This window comes from Schistocerca gregaria, chromosome 4 (assembly GCF_023897955.1).
Source record: "Schistocerca gregaria isolate iqSchGreg1 chromosome 4, iqSchGreg1.2, whole genome shotgun sequence".
Taxonomy (NCBI): Eukaryota; Metazoa; Arthropoda; class Insecta; order Orthoptera; family Acrididae; genus Schistocerca; species Schistocerca gregaria.
This window is the reverse complement of record NC_064923.1, coordinates 339,259,999-339,286,694: the sequence shown is the minus strand read 5'-3', so window position 1 is coordinate 339,286,694 and position 26,696 is coordinate 339,259,999. Positions and strand designations below refer to the sequence as shown.

The following is a 26,696-nucleotide window of genomic DNA, read 5'->3' as shown; positions in this document are numbered from 1 at the left end:
TATGGTACTACATACTCTCCTTATTGTAAAAACTATGATACAAATCAGTACTAACGTCAGTATTCGCACTCATTCGATATTCTATTCACAAGTGTCACTTGCTGGCTGCTTGGGTTGCTGCTAGCGCTAGGTGTAACGAAAACGAGATAGTGTGTCGCGACTGTTGCGTTAGACCATGTTAGACTGTTCAGTGAAATATTTTCTACTCATTCTATTTCCTGGAAAATATCCCTTCATTCCCAGCCAAAAAAATTAGAAAATACACTTTGTATGTAAATACAATTGGAAGTTGCATAGATTTTGCAGTCCTTAATTAGGCAGGAGAAACTACGCTCAAGCAACGTCCAGCCATAGCCTTCTAAAGATGAATCGAGACATTCTTAGATCATAAACTCGCACAGTATCTAATGGCGGGCATTTGAGATTCGTGAGAAAATGTAAACAGTCACTTTGAAATGTTATGACTGGGTAAAGAGACTTACCGTCGTGCGAGGTTCGTAGTTGATATTGTTCTTCTAGCATCTTGATATTTACCAATAATGCTCTCTCTGTCAATTCGTCAGGTAAGTTTTGAATGCAGTTGGTAAATGCAACATAACCTCAAATTTTTAATTTTTTTTTGTAAATATCGATTGAACCAATATTTGTCAACAGGTCTCTCAGTTTTTACGTGATGGTTTACTGTTGCCGAGCAGTTTGTGTGAGGAGTGCTTGGCAAGATCTCGACGCATTGAAGAGCTTAACGCATTCATACGCATTGAAGGAAAGTTGGCACGCGCACAGGCATCAGAATCCAATATTCGATATAAAGATGGTAAGCATGGCCTGTGGCATTGTTTGATTAGATGTAGTACCAGTTCAAATTGGTGAGGGATCCTGCAGGATGTAGAACCTTCTCTGCAATAATTTGGTAATACATTTGTTGCCATGTCCTTATAATATTTGTTGTATTATAAGTTACTCGCTTAGATGTGCTGTAATTATTGTACACATTGTCACTTTTTTATGTGTCCTACATAAAACTTTTACTTGTGAGTGGTGCACTATAAACAATATAGTATGTTTAGGGAGCTTTTAACTTGTAAAAAATTATTCGTTATCCACAAGAAAGTAATAATGGTTCTAGTTCACAACCAGAGGTACTATCTTATAGATGTCGAACATTTTTGCAAAGAGCAACTTTTTGAAATTGCTGCATTAGTGCTTCCCAAACTGAAATTAGTGATCATCTCTATTGGTCGCACTCCTAGCTCTGATATTCACCGTGTATTGACCAAATGGAGACTTTAAATAAGTACCTGCTGGTAAAATACAGACACCACAAGATAGCATACATTGGTGACATTAATATAGACATACGTCTAAAAACACCATAAATACCTGCTGGTAAAATACAGACACCACAAGGTAGCATACATTGGTGACATTAATATAGACATACGTCCAAAAACACCAACTGTCGCCCACTTTCAAAACATTTTAAGGTCTAACAACTGGGACTGTATAAATAACAAGCCAACCAGATTAGATGCCTGTCTAGATAACATAATCTCCAATTTGACAAAAGACGAGAGTCAGTACGGAGTGATAAATCCAGTTTTATCCGACCATGACAGCCTATGGCCAATGGTCAACTGTGAAAACTATCCTACTCAGCAACCTGAACACATTAAGAGGATCAGATTATTATATCCTGACAACATTACAAAGTTAAGGCAAAAATTATCGGATGGGATGGAGTATATAATTGTAATAACAGTGATAATGATTTTAACTTATTCATGAACATACTAATGAGCTTAGTTCAAAACTGTTGCCCACAAATAATCAAAAAGGCGAAAATAGATGGTGCACGAAATAGAAAAAAGAAGCACTACTGGTTCACTCCTGACCTGCATGACCTGAGACACACACTACATAAAATGGCTAAAACTGGTAAACTAGAATCGAAGCAGAGGTATAAAGAAGCCAGGAAGAATTATAGGACTGAAATACAGACAGCAAAGCAGAGAGCCAATGATGCTTTCATTGAAAACTAAAGCAACAAATGCAAAGCAGCCTGGCAGCTAATAAACAAAATAGCAGGGAAGCATAAAAACAGACAAGAAATTCCAGTAGTGCCAGAAAAATTAAATGAATTTTTTGTTAACAGTACTAAGTTAAAAGCTACTGCTACCTCTGCACCAGATGATGGAACTTCTGAAAGTTTTACGTACAACATTCCTGACCTAAATAACTTATCCTTTAAATGGAAACAGGTTACCTGCCAAACTGTATACAAAGTCGTCACAAACCTACATGGCTCATACAGCGAAGATCTCTGTTCCGCCTCCAACACCATCTTGAAACAAATAATTGACATTGTTGTTGCCCCTCTTACCTTTCTGATCAATAGTACTTTTACATCTGGAAAATTTCCGGAGGTCCTGAAGGCTATTACTGTTATCCCATTCTATAAGAAAGGAGAAAAAACAAACCTGAAAGTTACCATCCAATATCCCTCATATCTATATTATCCAAGATAATAGGATGCTGCATTAAAACACAACTTGGCAACTACCTAGCTGAACAAAATCTTTTTTTCTCCTCGCTCTTTGGTTTTAGGCCAGGATTGTATACAATAAGGTAAATGCCGTAGAAACTCTTGTGACAGACATCCTTGATGGCTTAGAGAACAATTCCATCACTTGTGCTGCACTACTAGATCTGAGTAAAGCATTTGATACTGTATCCCATGAAATACTAATAAATAAACTAGAGTGCTATGGTGTCAAAAATAACGAACTGGCACTAATCAGATCATACCTGACAAACAGAACTCAGGTGGTTATAGTAAATAGCCAGCAATCAAATGCCCTACCAGTTGTAAGAGGCATGCCACAAGGCTCAGTGCTTGGACCTTTTCTCTTCCTGCTATACATGAATGACTTGCCTACTTTCATGCTTCACAAGTCAATAATACATGCTGACGACACAACCCTGATTAGCTCGGATACCAAATTCGAGGAAGTGAAGAAACAAAACGCTTGAAAAGTCTGCCATATGGCTTCACAGTAACAAGCTGATACTCAACAGTAGCAAGACTGAAACTAAGTATTTCTTCTTGCACAATCTACAGGAAAAATTAAATGAGTCTGTTTCTTAAGACCTCTAGGAATCCACCTGGACCCAAAATTAACACGGAACGCCCACACGGAACTGTTATGTACCAGACTATGTAGAGTAGTCTTTTTGTTAAGGAAACTAAAAACATTAGTAAGCAGAAAAAAACTTTTATCTTCTTATTATGCTTTCTTTGAATCTCACTTACAGTACGGAATAAAATTATGGGGCAACTCATCTGGTGCTCAGGCAGTGTTCGTGTGGCAGAAGAAGGCAATTAGAGCAATTACAGGTATTAAAAGCCAAGAATCATGTCGAAAGCACTTTAAGGAACTTAACATCTTAACATTACCTTCTCTGTATATAAAAACGTGTCTTCTTTCCATGAAAGAAAAACAAATACATACCTTATCTTCCAGAACAGATGTTCATTCACATGATACCAGATATAAAAATAATCTTGATGTAGACTTCACTAGGCTGTCTAAGGTCCAAAGTAGCTTTAGGCAAACAGGATTAAAATTATATAACAAGTTACCACCATTACTGAAAGACCTACAAGGTGATGCCTTCAAGAAGCAGCTGCACAAATTGTTAACTCATAAGTGTATCTATGATGTAAAGGAATTGGAATGTAGTAGAGAGTAACAATGATGTTAAGGAATTGGAATGTAGTAGAGAGTAACTATGATGTTAAGGAATTATAATGTAGAGAATAACTCTTTTTTTTTTCTCATGTAATGTAATCTGAATGTACATAGTTTCCCAATTTTAGATTCACTATCAAATGTAATAACAAAACTGTCTATTTCAACAAATGCTGGCTAATGACAAGTAATAAATAAATAAATACTTTTTCAATTGGAAATATTAATTTCAGACTCTTATACATTAAGTTCACTGGTGGAAACTTGGTTTGAGAAAACCACTAGAGCTTCAGAATAATGATATTATTAGCTTCTCCTTGCTTAGTGTCTGCTGTTGTTCCACAAATGTATATTCAATGAAGGGCTGCTCCAGTTACTGAGATGTTTTTTTTTAAGTTAATACTGCCTTCACCCTTCCCATCCAGGCCATATTCAAATCCACATCCATAAGTTTAATACACTCAGCAGATAGACATAACAAAGAGTCTCCTTCACTATTTATAAAAGTCTGGCAGTGCTGGGGTAACTTTCCAGTTCCACAACTGTAGAAATCACATTGTTTTGAGGCGAAGAACTTATCAAGCCATGTTTGAAGCCCATTTTCATGCATAAAGAAAATTCCTTGAAGGTTGTTAGATAGAGAGCAGAAAAGGTGAAAATCTGAGGGCACAAGATCAGGTGAATAAGGTGGGTGCAGAATGACTTCCCAAACCAACTTCTGTATAGTGTTTTTTGTCAGTCGAATGGAGTGAAGGAAAGTGTTATCTCGGAATAGCATCCCTTCATGCAGTCTTCCTGAACAGTGTTCTACGATTGCATCTGCAAGATGTTTGTTGCTGACAATAAATGTCAACAGTGATAGGTACATCACATACATCACACCGCCGTTATTTAACCAGTTACATAACATTACCTTTTGTGCATGTCTTTGCTTGAGCTCAACCATTTCTTTCTTTTTCCTATGTTAGCATAGAGACACCATTTATCATCACCAGTAAGGATACAGGATGGGAATGGTCGGTGTTCATGAGCCAATTGATGATGAGCACACAGAGATGTACATGTGGCCACACACTGACTTTTGTTGATTTTGACCTAGGTTATGTAGTACCTATACACCCCGTTTTTAAATGTTCCCCATTGCATGCCAATGTTGCCCAGTCATGGAATGATAACAGTTCATCACAGTTGCCAGTTCTTGAGTACACTGACATGGGTAATTATGGATTAATGCATTTAATAGGTCTTCATCAGACCATGAAGGTCTTAATGAACGGAGACAGTCACTAACGTCAAAATGAACTTCCTTAAAACGAGAAGACTATTTCTTGCCATGCTTTGTACATTGACTTATCCCTATATGTGGCGCTAATGTTTGTGGCTGCCTTCTTTGCTGTCACCCCTCTATTGAACTTGAGCAGGAGAATATCGCAAATGTTCAGCTTCTCCACTTAGCACTCCATTTAATAGCGTCCACAGATCCACTCACTATCTCCCAAAACAATATGTAAACTCAAGTAGCAACAATGGACTACAAATAAAAATGACACTCAGTAAATAAACCCATAGCAACCATAATACCAACATGCAAAACAAAAGTGCTACAAACTGATACACGAATCTAATAGCAGGCTCCTATCTTTCTCTGTCTGATGAGCTGACTGACCCAAACAATTTGTTACAAATTCTATGTTGTTTTCCAGCCATGGCTGGACAGTCTATGTAAAGTTTGCAATATTATTACGTGGTGAATACAGTATTGCAATTTAAACTAAGATAATAAAATGTATGGTTTAAAATACATTGAAGTTAAAAAGTAGGTTTCAGAGATAAAATCAATACAGATACATAGTGTAGTTAAATATCATAGTGCCTGCTGTTGTTGTGGCACCAAGCTGCATCTGGTAGACACTGTTATGACACCATAGAAGTATTCTTCAGTGCTGTACAAAGGCTGAACTTTTAATTTACACAAACTTTTAGATTTAAATTGCTTCACTGGTAAAGACTGAATATCGTTAGGTAGAGCATTAAATAATTTTGGAGCCAGCATTGGGAAGCTGTTTTGTGTCGACATCTTCACCCTTCTATACTGTCTTTATTGCAAGAGTTCTGATGATGAGCTTCATTTCTCTTTTTGTAGGTCCAGGTTTACATTTTAACATAGGCTTTGAAGTGCATTGTAGGTTTACATTTTAACATATGCTCTGAACTGTAGTGTAAGCAAGCATTTTTCACATAGACAAATCATTGCCAGAGGGGAAAGAAGCAAGAAATGAATGCACAGATATAAAAGTCTTTGATCGTCTCTGTGTGGAAGGAAAGATGACTGGTAGACAGGAGTAGCGTTTCTAAAATCATAAAGTTGTCCCCCGTGTCAACTCGTATAGCCTTTGTGAAGTTTTGATAAGTGATAAATAAGATGTCTGTAATCACTAGTAATCTATGTATGCAGGTATACACTAGGGTGTAGATGTGTGCAGTTGTTGTTAAGTTACAGACATTCACTTTGCTTTTTGTAACATAAATATGACATTTTTCATGGAATGAACTTCAGGAGACCTCCACAGTTTTCCATCTAACAGAATGTCAAAATTATTGTTTTATTGCAACTACACAACCTTCCACTGTTGGCCAGAATTGTGCTCTTTTACAAACTTTGAATTAAGTGCATATTATCATTCTTAGATGTTCTACTCAAGTTTTGTATACCACAAGGATGTGAGGATGTTATGATTAAGGCTCTGGCTTTAACATTATTTTCGCATGGGGGTGCTACATCGATTCCCATGTTTTAAGTTACGACAAAAGTGATTGCTCAGACCGTTATTTTTTACTAATTTTTAAAATTTTACGACTTGGGTTGTATATGTACAAGACCTCATTTTGTATTTCAGCCTTACAATTAGAATGTAAACCTATTGATAGATTGCCATTGCCACATAGGAGGTTTTGAGTGGCAGATAGAGGCATTGAAGAAAGGCTACTAGTTTATATACAAACAGGAGGAGGGGGGGGGGGGGAGGAGAAAAACATTCTATGCATTCTGCAGATTGAAAAGGTGTGTGTGTGTGTGTGTTTGCTGCGGTATTCAGACAAAAAGTATTATTCTGTGACAATGTGTTTTATTTACAACCATACTTGTAGTTTTGGTAGGAAAATTTTGGTAAGAACCCTTATGTTAAATAGAGACATGCGATTTTGATAGTTTTTTTCTGCAGGAGCAAGAGTCCATTTCAGTTACCCTGGTGGTTGTGCTCAATTCTGTTTTGTGATTTGATAGAGGAAAGTGAACATATACAACTGTCTTTATTATAACATTACCTTGACTTTATTTGTTTAATATGTCATTGCTAACATGCATTCAAGCAGCTCTTTCAAAAAGGAATATATACGAAGTTCCTACTGCAGATTGTCTTCAATAGTTATTGTAATCCTAAGTTTGGGGAATCTCTTGATGGTAGTCTGTCCTGTGCAAGCCACTTCATCTCTGCGTAACTACTAAAATGTACTTTATTTGGTTCAGGTTTGTCGTAGTTTGATGCCTCTGGATGTGCCCTATCTATCAATTCCTTATTTTAGTCAAGTCATTCCATACTTTTTTTCCCTTCCCAATTCCTTTCATTACCTGCACGAGTTATTCGACTGATCCAGCTGATCTTCAACGTTCTTCTGTAGCATCCAATTTCAAAAGCTTATGGTCTCTTCTTGTGAGAACTATGTACCACCCACATTTCACATTCATTCCTCTTACGCCGTCTCAATACTATCCACCATCGTAGCATTGGATTGGCCACTGGCACCTTTTACACTAGCCTAGTTGAGAGTTTGTATGCCAAAGCTGCCGAACTACCACTGACATACCGCTATGACTTTCTCCGCCAAGCTTGTCCACCCATCCTATGCAGACTCCTTTGATGGTGCGCATCCCTCTTTTCTGTTACGTTTTGGAGTTCGCTTTCGGCTAGTGCTCCAGCAGCTTAACTTCACACTACCTGTCATTTTCCCAATGAGTGTGAACCCTTCACCACCTTGGCTTCGTGCGGCGGCCCGTGTTCAACTTGTCCTTCATTCGCTTTCTAAGGACACTATTCCAGCCCCACTCTATCACTTTCAGTTTCACAACTTTTGCACGAAACTTCATGATAGTACCTTCATGTACAGTGATGGTTCTTGGACTGACCATGGTGTCGGGTGTGCCTTTGTCATTGGCACTGATATTTTTAGTTATCGGTTTACGGAACATTCAGTATTTACAGCAAAGCTCTTAGCCCTGTATCAGGCCACATGGTACATCTGGCAACAGAGATTTTTTAATTGTGTCATCTACTCTGACACTCTTGGTGCCCTTTCAAGATTCTGTGCACCGTAACCATCCACCCCTTAGTGCAAAGGGTCCAGGAAAGCTGTCGCTCACTCTTGATGGAGACATTGTGATGCTTTGGGGGTTCCCAGTCACATGGGTCTGACAGGAAATGAAGCTGCTGACGCTGCTGCCAAGGCTGCAGTCCTCATACCCCAGCCCACTAGTTCTTACATTCTCTCCAATGATTTCGTGTTGCCGTCTGTCAGCATGTGGTGTCACATCACCACTGGTCCTCCCTCATTGGGAACAAGCTCTGGGTTATTAAGCTTCTCCCAGCTGCTTGGATGACCACCTCTTGGTCTTCTTGCTATGAGGAGATGATTTTAACTAGGTTGCGTATCAGGCATTGTCTTTTTAGCCATCGACATTTGTTAAATAGTGCTCCCCCACCACTTTGTACTCATTACCCTCAACCTGTGACAGTCCGCCATTTCCTAATGGAATGCCCTCCTTTGAATCACTTACGTTCTCATTTGTGTTTGCCACCTGAGTCATCGGCTGTTTTAATGAACTTTTTATCTGTCATAGCCATATATCTAATCTCTAATTCAGAACCTCCATTTTTCTATGGCGCATTTGATTGAAATTTCTCGAGTCCCTGTCTTTAGCTGTCTTCTCCTCCATCGATTGGGATTAACGTGTAGTCAGTTTTACCTCCTCTCTTTGTCTTTGTGTTCTACATTTCTGACATGGGTGCATATGACCCTAGTTGTGTTTGCACCTTAAAAAAAACTGCCATGTTATTATGGACATGGATGTTGCCAAACTCAAACAAGGATCGGCATTGCAGGGGATAGTGAATGTGTAGCAAAGGACACTAATAGATAAATTGACAGGCCTACCACCTTCATTACAAATTTCAGCTTGCCATTGCTACCTGAACACATTATGGCAGGTTTCCTCCAACTTAGGGTTAGCCCCTATTTACCTAACCCTATGTGCTGTTTCAAATGCCAGAGTTTTGGCCTTACAATACTGAGTTGCAGAGGCGAAGTGACATGTGGGAAGTGTGGAAAGGCAGCCTATAATGCTGGGACTGACTGCCCATCTCCGCAGTCTGCTTTAAGTGCTCTGGGAGCCACCCAGTTTGGAGCTGAGACTGCCACGTTTTTTTGGAGGAATGCACAATTCAGGAAATATGTGACCAAGCAGAAGCCAAAGAGGAATATAAGGCAGTGAAACCCCCTCTCTTTGCCACTTCTTATGCTTTCGTGGTGCAGAAAGCTGTTCCTAAGGTGGACACAGATAATGTCCAACATACCATTATCCACTAGCAGCACCTGTACATGTCAAAGCAAACTTAAAGACATAGCGATCCAGACAGCTATGAAGGAAGAGATCAGTAATGGTTTGGCAGTAAGCATCCCGAAAGCAGAGTGCTTCTCAACGTCCACTTTCTTCAAAGAAAAATTGCTATAAACACTATTACATTCACAGTGTGACATCCTGTACTGTGTTCCTTGTTTGTGGACAACTTCTCCATCTTATGTGTATCCTCCAGCCTTGCAATGGCTACCCGGCAATTGCAGTTGATCATCAGATGGTTGGAGGGGGCAGTCTTACATCACAAGTTTTAAATTCTTTTTGAGGGATACAGTTTTTATTGATTTTAATTGTTCCTGCTCTTAATTGAACTTGCACATTTTAATACTGGGGGACGCCGTTCTCACTTTTCAAGGAAGTTAAAATGGCTGCCACATCTTAAAGAACTGAAACTGAGATGTCTCCAGGCCTTAAACATTTGTCAGTCATAGGTCTTGGGGAACCGACAGGGCACATTAACTCATACTTCATAAGGCCTTTGTGCAACCCTGGCTTGAATATGGGCCCGCAAGGCCTTCATACCTCAAAATGCAGGATGTGGTTCATCACGACCCTTTTGTTAGCCTCCACTGTCTATTTAATGTCTTCTTCACATGGTATGCTAAGCGTATACGACAGTGTCCATTCCTACATTGCCAGCATCCAAATATGTTGTACATCTGCCACTCAAATGGCTGTTCAATCATTGGCCGCAAGCAACAATGTCATTTGGGATCTGTGAAAGGGAGAGCTTTGAGTTATTACAGGTGGGGGGGGTGGGGGTGCCACATTAATGTCCAAAGGCAAGGGTGGAGTAGGGAATCCCCCTGGCTACAACTAAGGCCCATGTTGCTTTTAGAACTGACAGCTTACAGGAAGCATTGTACTAAAGACTATATTTTTAAAATTGAATTTAAGGAGATTTTATATAGCCACACAGATTTTAATACTATTTAAATTGAATTTAACAAGATTTTACATAGCCACACAGTTTTTAATACTTTTTACACAGATGTTTCTAAGCAGAGATATTTTCTCGGTTGTTATGTCATGTTTCCAAACATCATCATCAGTATAGGGCTTCCAGAGCAGTTATCAGTGTATTATGTGGAGATGCCCCTCATGAACCATGGACCTTGCCCTTGGTGGGGAGGCTTGCGTGCCTCAACGATACAGATAGCTGTACCGTAGGTGCAACCACTACGGAGGGGTATCTGTTGAGAGGCCAGACAAACGTGTGGTTCCTGAAGAGGGGCAGCAGCCTTTTCAGTAGTTGCAGGGGCAACAGTCTGGATGATTGACTGATATGGCCTTGTAACACTAACCAAAACAGCCTTGCTGTTGTGGTACTGCGAACGGCTGAAAGCAAGGGGAAACTACGGCCGTAATTTTTCCCGAGGGCATGCAGCTTTACTGTATGGTTAAATGATGATGTCCTCTTGGGTAAAATATTCTGGAGGTAAAATAGTCCCCCATTCGGATCTCCGGGCGAGGACTACTCAAGAGGACGTTGTTATCAGAGGAAAGAAAACTGGTGTTCTACGTGTCGGCCCGTGGAATGTCAGATCCCTTAATCAGGCAGTTAGGTTAGACAATTTAAAAAGGGGAAATTTTAAAAAGGGAAATGGATAGGTTAAAGTTAGATATAGTGGGAATTAGTGAAGTTCGGTGGCAGGAGGAACAAGACTTCTTGTCAGGTGAATACAGGATTATAAATACAAAATCAAATAGGGGTAATGCGGGAGTAGGTTTAATAATGAATAAATAAAATAGGAGTGCGGGTAAGCTACTGCAAACAGCATAGTGAACGTATTACAGTGGCCAAGATAGACACGAAGCCCACGTCTACTACAGTAGTACGAGTTTATGTGCCAACTAGCTCTGCAGATGACGAAGAAATTGAAGGAATGTATGATGAGATAAAAGAAATTATTAAGGCAGTGAAGGGAGACGAAAATTTAATAGTCATGGGTGACTGGAATTCGACAGTAGGAAAAGGGAGCGAAGGAAACGTAGTAGGTGAATATGGATTGGGGCTAAGAAATGCAGAGGAAGCTGCCTGGTAGAATTTTGCGCAGAGCTTAACTTAATCATAGTCAACACTTGGTTTAAGAATCATAAAAGAAGGTTGTATACATGAAAGAGTCCTGGAGATACCAAAAGGTATCAGATAGATATATAATGGTAAGACAGAGATTTAGGAACCAGGATTTAAATTGTAGGACATTTCCAGGGGCAGATGTAGACTCTGACCACAATCTATTGGTTATGAACTGTAGATTAAAACTGAAGAAATTGCAAAAAGGTGGGAATTTAAGGAGATGGGACCTGGATAAACTGAAAGAACCAGAGGTTGTACAGAGTTTCAGGAGAGCATAAGAGAACAATTGACAGGAATGAGGGAAAGAAATACAGTAGAAGAAGAATGGGTAGATTTGAGGGATGAAGTAGTGCAGGCAGCAGAGGACCAAGTAGGTAAAAAGAGGAGGGCTAGTAGAAATCCTTGGGTAACAGAAGAAATATTGAATTTAATTGATGAAAGGAGAAAATATAAAAATGCAGTAAATGAAGCAGGCAAAAAGGAATACAAACGTCTCAAAAATGAGATCGACAGGAAGTGCAAAATGGGCAAGCAGGGATGGCTAGAGGACAAATGTAACGATGTAGAGGCTTATCTCACTAGAGGTAAGAGAGATAGAGCCTACAGGAAAATTAAAGAGACCTTTGGAGAAAAGCGAGCCACTTGTATGAATATCAAGAGCTCAGATGGAAACCCAGTTCTGAGCAAAGAGGAGAAAGCAGAAAGGTGAAAGGAGTATATAGAGGGTCTATACAACGGCGATGTACTTGAGGACAATATTATGGAAATGGAAGAGGATGTAGATGTAGATGAAATGGGAGATACGATACTGCGTGAAGAGTTTCACACAGCACTGAAAGACCTGAGTCGAAACAAGTCTCCGGGAGTAGACAACATTCCATTAGAAGTACTGGCGGCCTTGGGAGAGCCAGTCCTGACTAAACTCTACCATCTGGTGAGCAAGATGTACGAGACAGGCGAAATACCCTCAGACTTCAAGAAGAATATAATAATTCCAATCCCAAAGAAAGCAGGTGTTGACAGATGTGAAAATTAACGAACTATCAGTTTAATAAGCCACAGCTGCAAAATACTAACGCAAATTCTTTACAGACGAATGGAAAAACTGGTAGAAAGCGGCCTCGAGGAAGATCAGTTTAGATTCCGTAGCAATGTTGGAACACGTGAGGCAATACTGACCTTACGACTTATCTTAGAAGAAAGATTAAGGAAAGGCAAACCTACGTTTCTAGCATTTGTAGACTTAGAGAAAGCTTTTGACAATGTTGATTGGAATACTCTCTTTCAAATTCTAAAGGTGGCAGGGGTAAAATACAGGGAGCGAAAGGCTATTTAAAATTTGTACAGAAACCAGATGGCAGTTATAATAGTCGATGGGCATGAAACGGAAGTAGTGGTTGGGAAGGGAGTGAGACAGGGTTGTAGCCTCTCCCCAATGTTATTCAATCTGTATATTGAGCAGGCAGTAAAGGAAACAAAAGAAAAATTTGGAGGAGGTATTAAAATCCATGGAGAGGAAATAAAAACTTTTGAGGTTCGCCGATGACATTGTAATTCTGTCAGAGCCAGCAAAGGACTTGGAAGAGCAGTTGAACGGAATGGACAGTGTCTTGAAAGGAGGATATAAGCTGAACATCAACAAAAGTAAAATGAGGATAATGGAATGTAGTAGAATTAAATTGGGTGATGCTGAGGGAATTAGATTAGGAAATGAGACACTTAAAGTAGTAAAGGAGTTTGGCTATTTGGGGAGCAAAATAACTGATGATGGTCAAAGTAGAGAGGATATAAAATGTAGACTGGCAATGGCAAGGAAAGCATTTCTGAAGAAGAGAAATTTGTTAATATCGAGTATAGATTTAAGTGTCAGGAATACATTTCTGAAAGTATTTGTATGGAGTGTAGCCATGTTTGGAAGTGAATCATGGACGATAAATAGTTTGGACAAGAAGAGAATAGAAGCTTTCGAAATGTGGTGCTACAGAAGAATGCTGAAGATTAGATGGGTAGATCACTTAACTAATGAGGAGGTATTTATTAGGATTGGGGAGAAGAGAAGTTTGTGGCACAACTTGACTAGAAGAAGAGATCGGTTGGTAGGACATATCCTGAGGCATCAAGGGATCACAAATTTAGCATTGGAGGGCAGCGTGGAGGGTAAAAATCGTAGAGGGAGACAAAGAGATGAATACACTAAGCAGATTCAGAAGGATGTAGGTTGCAGTAGGTACTGGGAGTTGAAGGAACTTGCACAGAATAGATTAGCATGGAGAGCTGCATCAAACCAGTCTCAGGACTGAAGACCACAACAACAACAACATATGGAGATGTTTGTTTTCCCGAGGGCAGTGGAGCAGATGAGACGATGTCATGACAAGAATTTCCTCATCTGCTCGGATTCTCAAATGCCCTTCTCACTATTGGACAGATGTCCCCAGAAGATGGAACAAGTGCAGGACACTCTTCTTCTCTTGCAAAGCAAGACAAGAAAATCAATTTCTGCTGTGTTCCAGGGTACATAGGGATTCAGGAAAATGAACTTGCTGATGCGGGTGCCAAGGAGGCTTGCTGCCTTCCTCCTCCTACTTGATATTCAGTCCCGCTGCAGGCTGTTACTTCATTTTTGAGCAGGAAGGCTATGTCTTGGTGGGAGCCTCAGTGGCTGGAAGTGAGGAATAATAACCTACGTTCCATAAAAACTTCAGTGCGACCGTGGTTTGCCTCTTTCCACCCACGACGTTCTTAAGAAGTACTCTTACACGGCTTGGAGTGGGACATTGCCCATTGACACAGGGCTTCATGTTATGTGGGGAGGAGTGCCCAGTATGTCAATAAGACCTATTTTAACAGTGTGTGTTTCATGTGATGGCCTTAAGGTTTAAGGGGATCTCCCACAGACTTTGCCCATTATTTTATTTAATAACAAGGCGAGCAGTGTCCTTGTTTCAAGATTTTGTGTGGTGTCCAGAGCAAAAACATTTTTGTGACCAATATTGTATGTGAAAGCTTAGCGTATCTTGTAGCTATACTGTACAAATATTTATTTAAACATTAACTTTTTTTATTTGTGTATTAGTGATACTTGATGTGATGTTGCTATTGGCTGACTACACCATTTCTCCTAAGCTCCGAATATCTGCTGTTACTGGGCAGCGAGATTACATGACGTGCTATGATTTGTTGACATAAGCACATTCCACAGCAGAATCTCAATTTTAGTGCCCCGGAAGCTACCATACTGTATTTGGTGGAATTCTTTTATATACTTTCATAAATATGCGTTGTACATGTTGCTGTGCATCTTTCCAAAACATTGTTTTTTGCTGCATTTCATTTCCTAAAGTGCCGGGAAGCTCTACATCAGTGAATACAGCTTTCACCATTCAAAGCGTTAATAAGTTTCACAACTCCGAGGGAAAATATATTGTCACTTAACGCAGAAGAAATAACATTTTACCTAGAGTATAGTGTATTTCCACCCAGGAAAGAGTGTATTTTTAACCCAGAAATCTGGGAAAAATCTGGGAATTTATTTTTGTCCACATACGCATACTGAAAACACATTACAGACAGAGTCCACAAATACAAAGGCTGTTCAAAAAGTATCCTACTTTTGTTTATGAAATCAGTTTTTATTCAAATGAAATTGTTTGATACTAGTCAGCTTCAGAGTAGTCCTTCAGCTTCTTCACAATGCTGCTGCCACTGCTGCTGCCATGCTAGGTCATGGGAATGGGGAGGCTAACAAACAGCAGCCATGTTGTTTGGCCAAAGAACTCTGAATTGTCTTGGTGGAAGTGCTAGCTGCCCACTGCCCCCTAGTCGGACTGTATGGATATGCTTCATGAAGGCAACGCAGGAGCTTTTGGTAGTACTCCCTACAGACATTAGTACCGTCTGGGGCACAAGCATGATTGACCACACCACTGGAGTCATGCTTTCACATTGTTGTGGACCAGCCTCATTTGTCTTTGGGTCTAGGGTATGATGGCTGCTTCCATTGTGATGACTGGAACTTTGAGCCTGGATCATACCCATAAACCCAGGACTCATCAGCAGTGATCACTATGTTATGAAAGTTGGGGTTTGCTGTTCATAGTACCCAGTATGTCCTGTGCATCTGCTCAGTTGTTGGCAATTTTGGCACAAGTTTTGCTGAATTCCTCATCAGGTCCAGTTGTTCCGTTAAAATGGAAGCAATGGATCCAGTACTAGTTTTATCATTGTCTGCAAGTTATGTGATTGTGATTTGTCTATCCTACATCACTGTGGTTTTTCCGTGATCAATAACTACTTCATATGTGAAAGATGAGGGCCTACCTGGATGTATTTCTCTTCACTGATGAGCAGCCAACCTTGAAGCAGTTGTGCCACTCCTTTATCTGTGTGGTACCCATTGCTTCAACCCCAAACACTTGTTGAATCTTGCGGATTGTTTCAACTTGAGAATCGCCAAGGTTGAAACAAAATTTGATGCAATAACATTCCACTTTTTTCTATCATTTTGCCCACAGCACACAATCTGATGACGACCACTTACATGTGTTCACTTGTCAATGGATAGCCAGTGATTGGTTGTTTCCACAGTTGTGAAAAATATCTGGCATGTTCACCATGTATACCTACAAACAGAGTGCATGCACCCCAATACCATTGTTGGTTTCAAGAATCAAAAATAAGGTGATATACTTTTTTAAACAGCCCTCACAAAATTATATCTTTGTATTACACATAGTTTAGTAGATACAACTTCATTTATGTATAGGAGTTCAATTCTTTAAAGAATTGGGAGTGGGGGCGGGGTTGGGGGTTATTGGTAAAATACTGAACATTGTCACCAGAAAAGGAGCAGTTATCAATTGTGTATCAGTATCCCACAGTTTGTTGCTAAGTTTCTGGAGGTATGTGGCATTAGATATCTATGCCCAGATCACATAATTCGCTTAAATAACGGGATGCTGATTTGTGTATGTGGTGATAGCACCCGATAGCGACCCAGATGGGTTCCATGGGATTTACATCAGGTGAATTTGTTCGCCAAGACATCAACGTCAGCTCACTATAATGCTCCTCAAATGACTGTAGCATTGTTCTGGCTCCGAGACATGGACAGTTATACTGCTGAAAGACAGCATCATCGCCATGGAAGACATCACATGAAGGGATGCAGGTGGTTTGCAGCTGTCAGCGTGTCTTTGATTACTATCACATGTCCCATGCAAGTGCAGGAGAATGCCTCCCATAGTATAATAGTGTTCCCACCAGTCTGTGTCTATGATGCGTTGCACGTTTAGAGTGTCTGTTCAGCTCGACGACGGTGTTTGTGGATACAATCATGTGTGACTCACCCAAAGAGCCAACACATTTCCATTGATCGACAGTTGAATCCCGATCGTCCCATACCCATTGCAAGCCCAGTTGGCAATGTCATTAAGGGTCAACATGTGAAAATGTAGAGGGTGGTCTGCTACAGAGCTCCATGTCCAACAATGTATGATGAATGGTGTACTCCAAAATATTTGTGCATGCACCAGGATTGTGTTCTTTTGGCAGGCATGCCACAGACCACCATCTATCCTACTTTACTGAGCAAACAAGCCTCTGAACTTCACATTCTGTGAAGAGTCGTGGACATCCAACCATTTACAACCTAGTGGTAGATTCACTGTTCTTCTAACTCTGTCCATTGATGCTCACAACAGTAGCACGTAAACATTAAACCAGCCTTGTCATTTACAAGGTACTTGTTCACATTTTCTGCATAATAGTAATAATCTGCTCTTTGTCAAAGTCACTTATCTCAATGGATGTCCCCATTTGGAGCCAACAACTTCTCTGGGGTAATCCCCCTTCCATGTCTGCTCCACTTGCATCCTTTTGTTACTGTGTCACATGCCTGCAATGCCACCAGGTGGCATCCAATGTCACACTGAGCAGTGGTCATAATGTTTTTGGTGATCAGTGAACAAGAAGTCTCAGAAATGAGGTCTGTTTGCTTAGCAGTGACATTGAAATGTTATGTTAGATGTGATCCCTTGAGTTTTCTTGGTACAGTTGATTAATTGTACGTAATTATAAAGCTTGCAGCACATGAAGAAGACAGGTTGGTCGGTCATCAAAGCATTGTGTAGAAAAGTGGAATCTGCAACCTGACTGAATGAATACCTGAAAGCTCACAATTAATTCTATCAGATCTTCCTATCTCTTGTCATAGCAACAGCACAAGTTAAAGAGATTAAAATTAGATAGTCAAATATTGATATGAATCAGGATAGACTGCTACTCACCACATAAAGATGGCGTTGAGCCCTGGCTAGGCATATTTAAAAATAGACTTGTGGCACTACATTTATTTTATCAGGGAGTTAAACTATAATTTAAAATTAAAAAAAAAACTCTGCCTCCTGCTTTTCTGTGTGGACCTGACATGAGACTAAGACAGAAATTACTTAACATTATTCCCTCTCTATAGAAGTAGGTTAATTTTAAGGCAAGATCTTTAAAACTGTAATTATTGGTGATCACCAAGATGGTGATGACTGTTAGAAGGTCACCAGGAGCTTAGGGATACATTCTTGGGTGGGAGTTGCTGGTTATAACACACAGAATTGCGACATAGTCAGCTGTTGGGAACAGTGAGACAATGACGTCCTAATAGATATGGAGAGTTCCCTCAGAAATCAGGGGGGAGACAAACATAGCTTTTTGTAGGAATGGCTGTTTAGAACAGCAATAGAAATTGTTGCCTACACGGACAATCTATTGTTTCCATGCTGGGACTAAGTTTTTAAATAGGACGCAAAAGGGTCAATCAGTCTCACTTTTGTCAGTGTCCTGGAGCAGTCAACACACAGCATCCAGACACCTCACAGAGGACGTCTTTGAATTTATATGACATACAGACTAGGCAACGTAGCATTCTGTTCCTCTGTTGCTCCTTACTGCTTGTATTCCTCTCTCTTGCCCGTCACAACCTTGTAGGTACTTCATTGGTTACATTTTTGTAACTTTTAATTTTAGCTTGATACTCAACACTAGAAAGCTGTTTTCTCCAGATTTCAGTAGTCAGTATTATTTTTCTGTTGCTTTGTTAATCTTGCATGCTGTATACATCACATTTAAGGAGTCATTTTTGTGGTACTGCCCTTCCTGTTCACATACGTCCCAATGATTAGCTTCCATTAGTCTGTGTTCAAAGAGAGTGCCTGATTCACACTTGCAAGTAAGATTGAGTCAGATGCTTCCAAGTCCACATGATATGGCATCACCTTATTTGAGTTCCATTTGTTAGTGGGAATAGTGGCCAGTCGAGAAGTAACTCCACACACTGTTCGATTTTTTTTTTTTTTTTTTTTTTTTTTTTTTTTTTTTTTTTTTTTTTTTTTTTTTTTTTTAAAGCTATTGGTGGTGGTCCCTTGTATAAGATAAAGTAATGTGCGACACACACACACAAACAAACAAACAAACAATGTCCTCTCCGAGCATTATTGCCATTGCCTCAGTGGGATGAGTTGTGATCTTAGCTGGGGTGAGTAGAGAGAAGACTCGTGGGATGGGAGAGGTAGAAGATGTAGTGTTGCGTTAGGGAGTGTGCATGTATTTAGTATGCACTTAGGTGCAACATTGGCAGGCTGTGCTGGGGTGGGATTTTGGAAGTGGGGAAGAGGGGGGGGGGGGGGGGGGAGTGGTAAACAGAGGAAGGGAAAAGTGCTATGCATGTGTGCTGAGGATATAGAAGCTGTGGATGAGGGTGGAGTGGGGGCAGGCAAGGGGATAGATAGAACACAGGGACTAGTGAAGGCTGTTACATGAACAGAGGGGCTTAAAGGAACAAAGAATATGTTAGAGGAAGTGTTCCCAGCTGCACAATTCAGAAAAGTGGTTGCTGCGCATGAAGAATCCAAATGGCGATGGTTGTGAAGCAGCTATTAAGTCAAAACATACCCTGCTGCACAGCATACTCAGCAAATGGGTGTTCTAGCTGTCTTTTGGTCTCAGTTTGGTGGTGACTGTTCATTTGGACAAACACATTGTTAGTGTTTGTGCTCACATAAAAAGCCACAGAGTGGCTAAGTTACTAGACCACATGGGCTCTTTCACAGGTGGCCCTGCCTTCTATGGTGTGGGAAATGACTGTGACAGCAGTAGAATATATGGTAGTTGGAGGATGGGTATGTGTCAGTCCTTGAATCTGGGCCTTTTATAGGGATATTAGACGTAGAGCAAGGGATCGTGAGCAAGGTGGAACATGGGCAAGGGATCAGGAGCAGAGTGGAATAGGGACAGGCAAGGATATTGCGCAAGTCGGGAGGTTAGAATAACATCAGTGTGGGAAGGGTGATGGGAAGGATACTTCTCATTTCTTAGCATGACGAGAGGCTGTTAAAACCCTGGCAGAAAGTGTATTTCAGTTGTTCCAGTCCTGGGTGATGCTGAGCCATGGAAGGGGCACTTCTTTGTGGCCAGTTAGGGGGTATGCGGGGGGGATAGTGGGTGACTGGAAAGAAAGGATGTGTGAGACCTGTTTCTGGATAATGTGAAGAGGGTAATTTCGGCCTCCTAAGACCTCAGTGAGGCACTTCAGAATATTTTGAGACAGTCTACTCATTACTCATCATTGCATTTGTGAAAACTGTGGGAGGAGGGGTGCACCAGCAGCAGCAGCAGCAGTTAGTGACAACAATGGATGTGTGTGCATGTGCGCGTGCGTGGGCCTTTTCTTCATCTGAAGAAGTGCTTTGTCCGATAGCTAAAAAGATTTACTTTTAAATCTGTAGCAGTTTATCATAATTCATTGTGTTATTTCATCCCAGAGTTTCAATTGTTTGATAGTTCAATATTGATGTGTTAAATTTATTTACATAGTTTTGTTTGCACGACCAAGGGAGTTCAGTCTCGGGCTACTTCTTATGAATAGTTTCCAAAGTTATTAACTGAATTTGTAAGAACTTCAATACTGAGGAGTATACATGTCACTGAAATGAACTTTTAAACTGTGTATTAAGTACTTGACTGTACTCAGATGATGATGATGATGATGATGATGAATCCAGAGGTGTACTTGTTCTTTGACTTCAACAACTCAGTAGGATGTGAAGATGCTGCACACTGCAATCAAGACTTTTAAACCTGTAGCATAGAACTGAGGATGGCTTGAATACATTTCCAGAGAATATTTCTCCACATATTTTGTAGGTAAATCCACAAGACATCAGTAGGACCGGAGTTGGATGATTCAGGGGACTCGGCTACCACTCTCAAGGCTGTGCAGTTTTTTCCTCACTGTTCAGTCATGTTTTGTATGATGGGATAGTGCACATCTTGCTGAAGGTACTGTTCTACTGCTGGGTGCTGTGAGTGAACAGATAGTTCCACACATTCGAACAATAAGTGCCTGTATTGTTTACTGGAGTGAGACGATGGCAGACATGCTGAGAGGCCATGGGGATGCATCCAACATAAGAACAACGCCATCTTCTGCATAAAGAGTACCATGTTAGCAAGTGGGATGCATTGTATCATTTGGTTGTTCTATCTAGGCAATGCCGTCATTTTTTAGAAGACAGTCAAGTATTGATATGTTGCTTGTGTGTGTGTGTGTGTGTGTGGGGGGGGGGGGGATAGGTTCTGCACATGTCACTTATTTTTCTCACTATTTATTTTTGTTCAATAAATGCTTTCTATCCACGTTATTATACTATAAGACAAAGAGTGGAAATACATTGAAATACTGATTTGTTAGTTTCTGATAATAGCAGTAAGATTAGCTTTTTCAGAAACTCCGAGTTGGGAGGCAAAACATTGTGTACTGAACCAAAAACAAAGCTAAAATTTTTGCATAATTTTATAGGTTGTCCACAGGGTCCACTTGATGGTGTCCCTGTAGCAGTAAAAGACAATTTCTGTACAAAGAATATAAAAACAACTTGTGCTTCAAGGATGTTGCAAGACTTTTGCCCTTCATATGATGCAACTGTGGTGCGGAAGCTGAAGGAAAGTGGTGCAATATTATTGGGGAAGTGCAATATGGATGAATTTGCTATGGGGTAAGTGATGAGTTTTTTTGTATATATGTATCAGTCTATTTCTTATGTGTATGCATTATTCCTAAAATATAAGGTTTTGTGTTTGGAACTGGCAAAGAAGAAAGAAAAACCTGGGAATTGAGGGCAGGGGTAGGAACTGGAGAGAGGGGGGGGGGGGGGGGGGAGAAGAAGAAGATAGATTTACAAACAGTATAATTATGAATAAATAATGCCTTATTTAACATCTACCCTAATTAGAGTGATTGTATAGTTACTGCTTTCAAATACTTACCTCTCACAAATATTTTCAAGTGTTCTTCGTTTTTATTTCTGTATTTACTTTTTTTCATCACATTTCATTCCTCTTCTTATGGAGGAGTATCAGGAATGTCTTTTTGAGCCTCTGGGATATGTTTAATTATTTTTTCATCTGTATTCATTGGTTGATAGGTGAATTGGGAATTTGTTCAGAAGTAATTTGGGAGATTGTTCTGATATTCAGAACCTCACAACTAGGGGTCCTCCAGAAACACTTACTCCTAGCCAGAGCTGTTGCAGTTATGATGTTATGTTACTGTGCTACGTGCACCTGTCACCCTCAGGAGTCTGGCAGTAGGTGAGCCTTGACATTTCTGACTTTAAAAGCACTGTGACCTCTGCCTCCAGAACTCTACTGCATATTTTATTGTAATCAGTTCCGGCATTCCTGCTCTCACTGCAATGACTTGTTATGCCCCAAAACACGGTACTGCTTGTGATTAGTCCCCACTTCCGGGCTCTCATGGGTAGGGGAGGTCGTCAGCAGATCACCTCTGCCTAGTGCCTTACCCAGTTGCTCGCAAGTTATTGGCTAGTCGCAAACCATGCGTCCTCCCGTTAGGCACCTATAGTTCTGTTCTTGTTACCCCTCGCTCCATTAAGGACATGGCCATGCAGACGTGTGACCTTCCATTCAGCTCTGAGGTTGCGAAGTCACCCAGTGTCAAAGGTAGCATTGCCATACCCCCCTCCTTCCGTCCATCTGTGCAACAAGCCATCAAACACTCGCTTCAAGGGGCAAAGCCACCAGCTACATTGGTAGTTCAGAAAGGACAGAAGGAGAACTTTCATGAAGACTTTCTACATCCCTCCAGCCACACAACACTCGAATCTTCCTTTAACCGGAAAGGCTCGAAGAAGCCCACCAAAGACAAACGGTCTTCTCCTTCACGGACTTGAAGATCCTCTTTGACGGTTTCGACACTTGATACCTTAGCCCGGCTGGCCTCCATGTTAACGGTGCACACCATCAACCGTTTTTCATTGTTGGACTCCACAGACTGACCGCATGAGCAAGCCGATGCTGCTGTGGACCCTATGGAGCAGCATCCTCCTGCTTCTGTGCCCTGTAGTAGCGACGTTTTACAGGCTGTCACTTGGCAGCTGCCAAGGTGATGCCCCTACATCTCTTCCTCATCATGACTCTTCTCCAATGGAACGTTTGCTGCCTTCGGTCCCATAAAGAGGATTTATGGCTGCTTTTAGCATTGCAGCATCCCCATGTATTCTGCCTTCAGGAAACGAAATTGCACCTTCTGACTGCTTTGAGCTTTCACACTTCTTACCGGTTTGTTTTGACCTTCCTCCTGAGATTGCCATTCCATCTCATGGGTGAGTCATGCTGCTCATACAGTCAACCCATCTCCCTGACTACCCATCTTCAAGCTGTTGCAGTTCGGCTTTTCCTTCCCCACCTGACTTTTTCTTTCTGTACCATTCATGTCCCTTTGTCACTCAGTCACCAGGGCAGACTTCCGTCAGCTTATTGAGCAACTACCTCCCACATTTTTGCTACTCGTTGACTTCGGGCTTCTCCCAGGACCTGTCAGAGAGGTGCCTTCTTGGCTGACTTCTTAACCAACTTAATCTCTTCTGCCTTAATGCTGGGGCATCCACTTTCCTTTCCGACTCCTAGCACACCTATTCCCATTTGGATATAAGCCTTCTGCACTACCCAGCTTGCCAGTCATCTTCAGTGGCCCATTCTTTCTGACACCTATTCAAGTGATCATTTCCTGTGTGCTATCCGTTTGCTGACTCCTACCTCATGTGCATGCAGACCCAAATGGCAGCTTACTAAGGCTGGCTGGCAACTTGACTCCTCCCTGGCAACCTTTGAAGACCAAGATATCCCCATTTGTGATGATGAGGTGGAATATCACACAAAAGTTATCCTCACTGTTGCAGAATGTTCCATTCCTCACACTTCCTCTTTACCACATTGTTATGCAAGACGCAATTCACGCATGGAGATGTGCATTTTAACCATCATCCTATGATGACAAACTGCAGTCATTATAAACAGATGCGTGCAAAGTGATTTCATTCACTAGTTATTTTAACAGTTTCACCCCGCCCTCTGTCATGTAGGCCAATCTCCAACTGCTCTCTGGGACCAAGATCCATTCCCCAATTTTCGGCCTAGCAGTAGCATACGATGTCATCGTGGACCCTATTGCTATCTCCAACACCTTGTGCTGCCATTTTGCAGACATTTAGAGCTCTTCCCACCGTCACCCTGCCTTCCTCCATCGGAAATGAGTGGAGGAGGCTTGGCTGGTACCCTTCTCTTCTCCGAATTGTGAGTGCTACAATGCCGCCTTTTCTATGAGGGTGGTAGATTGCGCTTTCAATTCATCCCGATCCTCTGCCCCAGGACCAGACACCATCCACATTCAGATGTTGCGGTACCTTTCTCTTGTGGGCAAGCACTTTCTGCTTAACACTTACAACTGCATCTGGGCATACGGCACATTTCCCAAACGTTGGCGCAAAACCACCGTTATACCCTTACCTAAACCGGGTAAGAACAAAAAACTTCCTTCTAGCTACCGCCCCATCTCTCTAACCATCTGCCTTTGCAAGGTGATGGAACGTATGATTCATGCCCGGCTGATATGGTGTCACGAGTCTCGCAATTTACTGACAAATGCACAGAGTGGATTTAGAGTGCAGCGTTCTGCAATTGATCATCTTGTTACTTTGTTCACCCATGTCATGAATAGTTTTCTGTGTAAATCGAGACTGTGGCTGTGTTTTTCGCTTTGGAGAAGGCGTATGACACCTGCTGGAGAACTGGTATCCTCTGTTCTCTTTACATGTGGGGCTTCCTTGGCTGCCTGCCCTGTTTCCTTCAGGAATTTTTAAAGGACCAAGTTTTTAAGGTGCATGTGGGTTCTACCTTGTTGGACACCTTTATCCAGGAAAACAGTGTTCCTCGGGGTTCTGTCTTGAACGTCATCCTCTTTGCTATTGCCATTAACTCTGTAATGGCCTTTCTACTGCCAGGCATCTCCGGTTTCCTTTTTGTTGACAATTTTGCCATCTATTGCAGTTCCCCATGGACCTGTCTCACTCAGCGATGTCTTTAGAGATGTCTTGATCGTCTTTACTCCTGGAGCATCAAAAATGGCTTTTGTTTTTCCACTGACAAAACCGTCCATATGAATTTCTGGTGGAGCAAATGGTTTCTCCCATGATCCTTACATTTTGGGCCTGTCGCTCTTCCGTTCATTGAAACTACGAAATTCCTGGGGCTCATGCTTGATAGGAAACGCTCCTCATTCTCCCACGTGTCTTACCAGGTGCCCACTGTACAAAGTTCCTCACTGTCTTACGTGCCCTCAGTGGTACTTCCTGGGGTGTCGATCGAACCACGCTCCTCTGTTTGTACCGATCCCTTGTTCATTCGAAACTCTACTGTGTGTGTCCTACCGCCGTGACTTTCTCCTAAGCAGGTATGCATGCCAGTTGTCTGCCATGTGTGGCCATCCACCCTATGCCTCCTTCTTCGATGATTCCTTTGATTGACAGTATGGGGCGCGTGTCTCTTCTCTGTTACCTCCTGGAGTCCATTTCTGGCACTTGATATGGTGGTTTAACTTCACACTACCTGTAACTTTCCCAGTGGGTGTGAACCCTTCACCACCTTGGCTTCATGAAGCAGCCCATGTTAACCTTGGTCTTCATTTGCTTCCTAAGGACACTACTCCAGCCTTGATCTATAATCTTCAGTTTCATTATCTTCGCACGAGACCTCGTGATGGTACCTTTGCATACTCTGATGGCTCTCGGACTGACTATGGGGTCAGGTGTGCCATCGTCATTGGCACCCATGTCTTTAGATATCAGCACACTGCTCAGTATTTACAGCCAAGCTCTTTGCCCTGTATCAGGCCACAGAGTACATCTGGTGGCACAGCCTTTTCAATTGTGTCGTCTGCTCAGACTCACTCAGTGCCTTCGAAGTCTATGTGCTCTGTACACTGCCCATCCCTTAGTGCAGCAATTCCAGTGAAACTGTCACTTGCTCACTTTTGGTGGAGCCAATGTGATGTTTCTGTAGGTTCCTGGTCATGTCGGTCTGCCAGAAAATGAGGCTGCTGCCAAGGCTGCAGTCCTCTTACCTCAGCCCGCTAGTTCCTATATTCCCTCCGATGATCTCTGTGATGAAGTAAAAGAAATTATTCAGATAGTGAAGGGAGACGAAAATTTAATAGTCATGGGTGACTGGAATTCAAGTGTAGGAAAAGGGAGAGAAGGAAACGTAGTAGGTGAATATGGATTGGGGCTAAGAAATGAAAGAGGAAGCCGCCTGGTAGAATTTTGCACAGAGCACAACTTAATCATAGCTAACACTTGGTTCAAGAATCATAAAAGAAGGCTGTATACATGGAAGAAGCCTGGAGATACTGACAGGATTCAGATAGATTATATAATGGTACGACAGAGATTTAGGAACCAGGTTTTAAATTGTAAGACATTTCCAGGGGCAGATGTGGACTCTGACCACAATCTATTGGTTATGAACTGTAGATTAAAACTGAAGAAATTGCAAAAAGGTGGGACCTGGATAAACTGACTAAACCAGAGGTTGTAGAGAGTTTCAGGGACAGCATAAGGGAACAATTGACAGGAATGGGAGAAAGAAATACAGTAGAAGACGAATGGGTAGATTTGAGGGATGAAGTAGTGAAGGCAGCAGAGGATCAAGTAGGTAAAAAGACGAGGGCTAGTAGAAATACTTGGGTAACAGAATAAATATTGAATTTAATTGATGAAAGGAGAAAATATAAAAATGCAGTAAATGAAGCAGGCAAAAAGGAATACAAACG

General features: G+C 41.3%; 1 protein-coding gene across 3 annotated transcripts in view; it reads left to right on the top strand.

The window, feature by feature from the left end:
• The first annotated feature begins 350 nt into the window (after window positions 1-350).
• Window positions 351-26,696, top strand: part of LOC126268081 (glutamyl-tRNA(Gln) amidotransferase subunit A, mitochondrial) — a 143,182-nt gene continuing 116,836 nt past the window's right edge. The window contains exons 1-3 of one of the 3 annotated variants that reach the window (XM_049973564.1): window positions 351-563; window positions 655-814; window positions 21,369-21,564. In XM_049973564.1, the coding sequence (XP_049829521.1) occupies window positions 540-563; window positions 655-814; window positions 21,369-21,564 (380 nt within the window). In that variant the 5' untranslated portion in view covers window positions 351-539. The remainder of the gene's footprint in view (window positions 564-654; window positions 815-21,368; window positions 21,565-26,696) is intronic. The other 2 variants (XR_007549080.1, XR_007549081.1) reach the window with 2 other exon arrangements.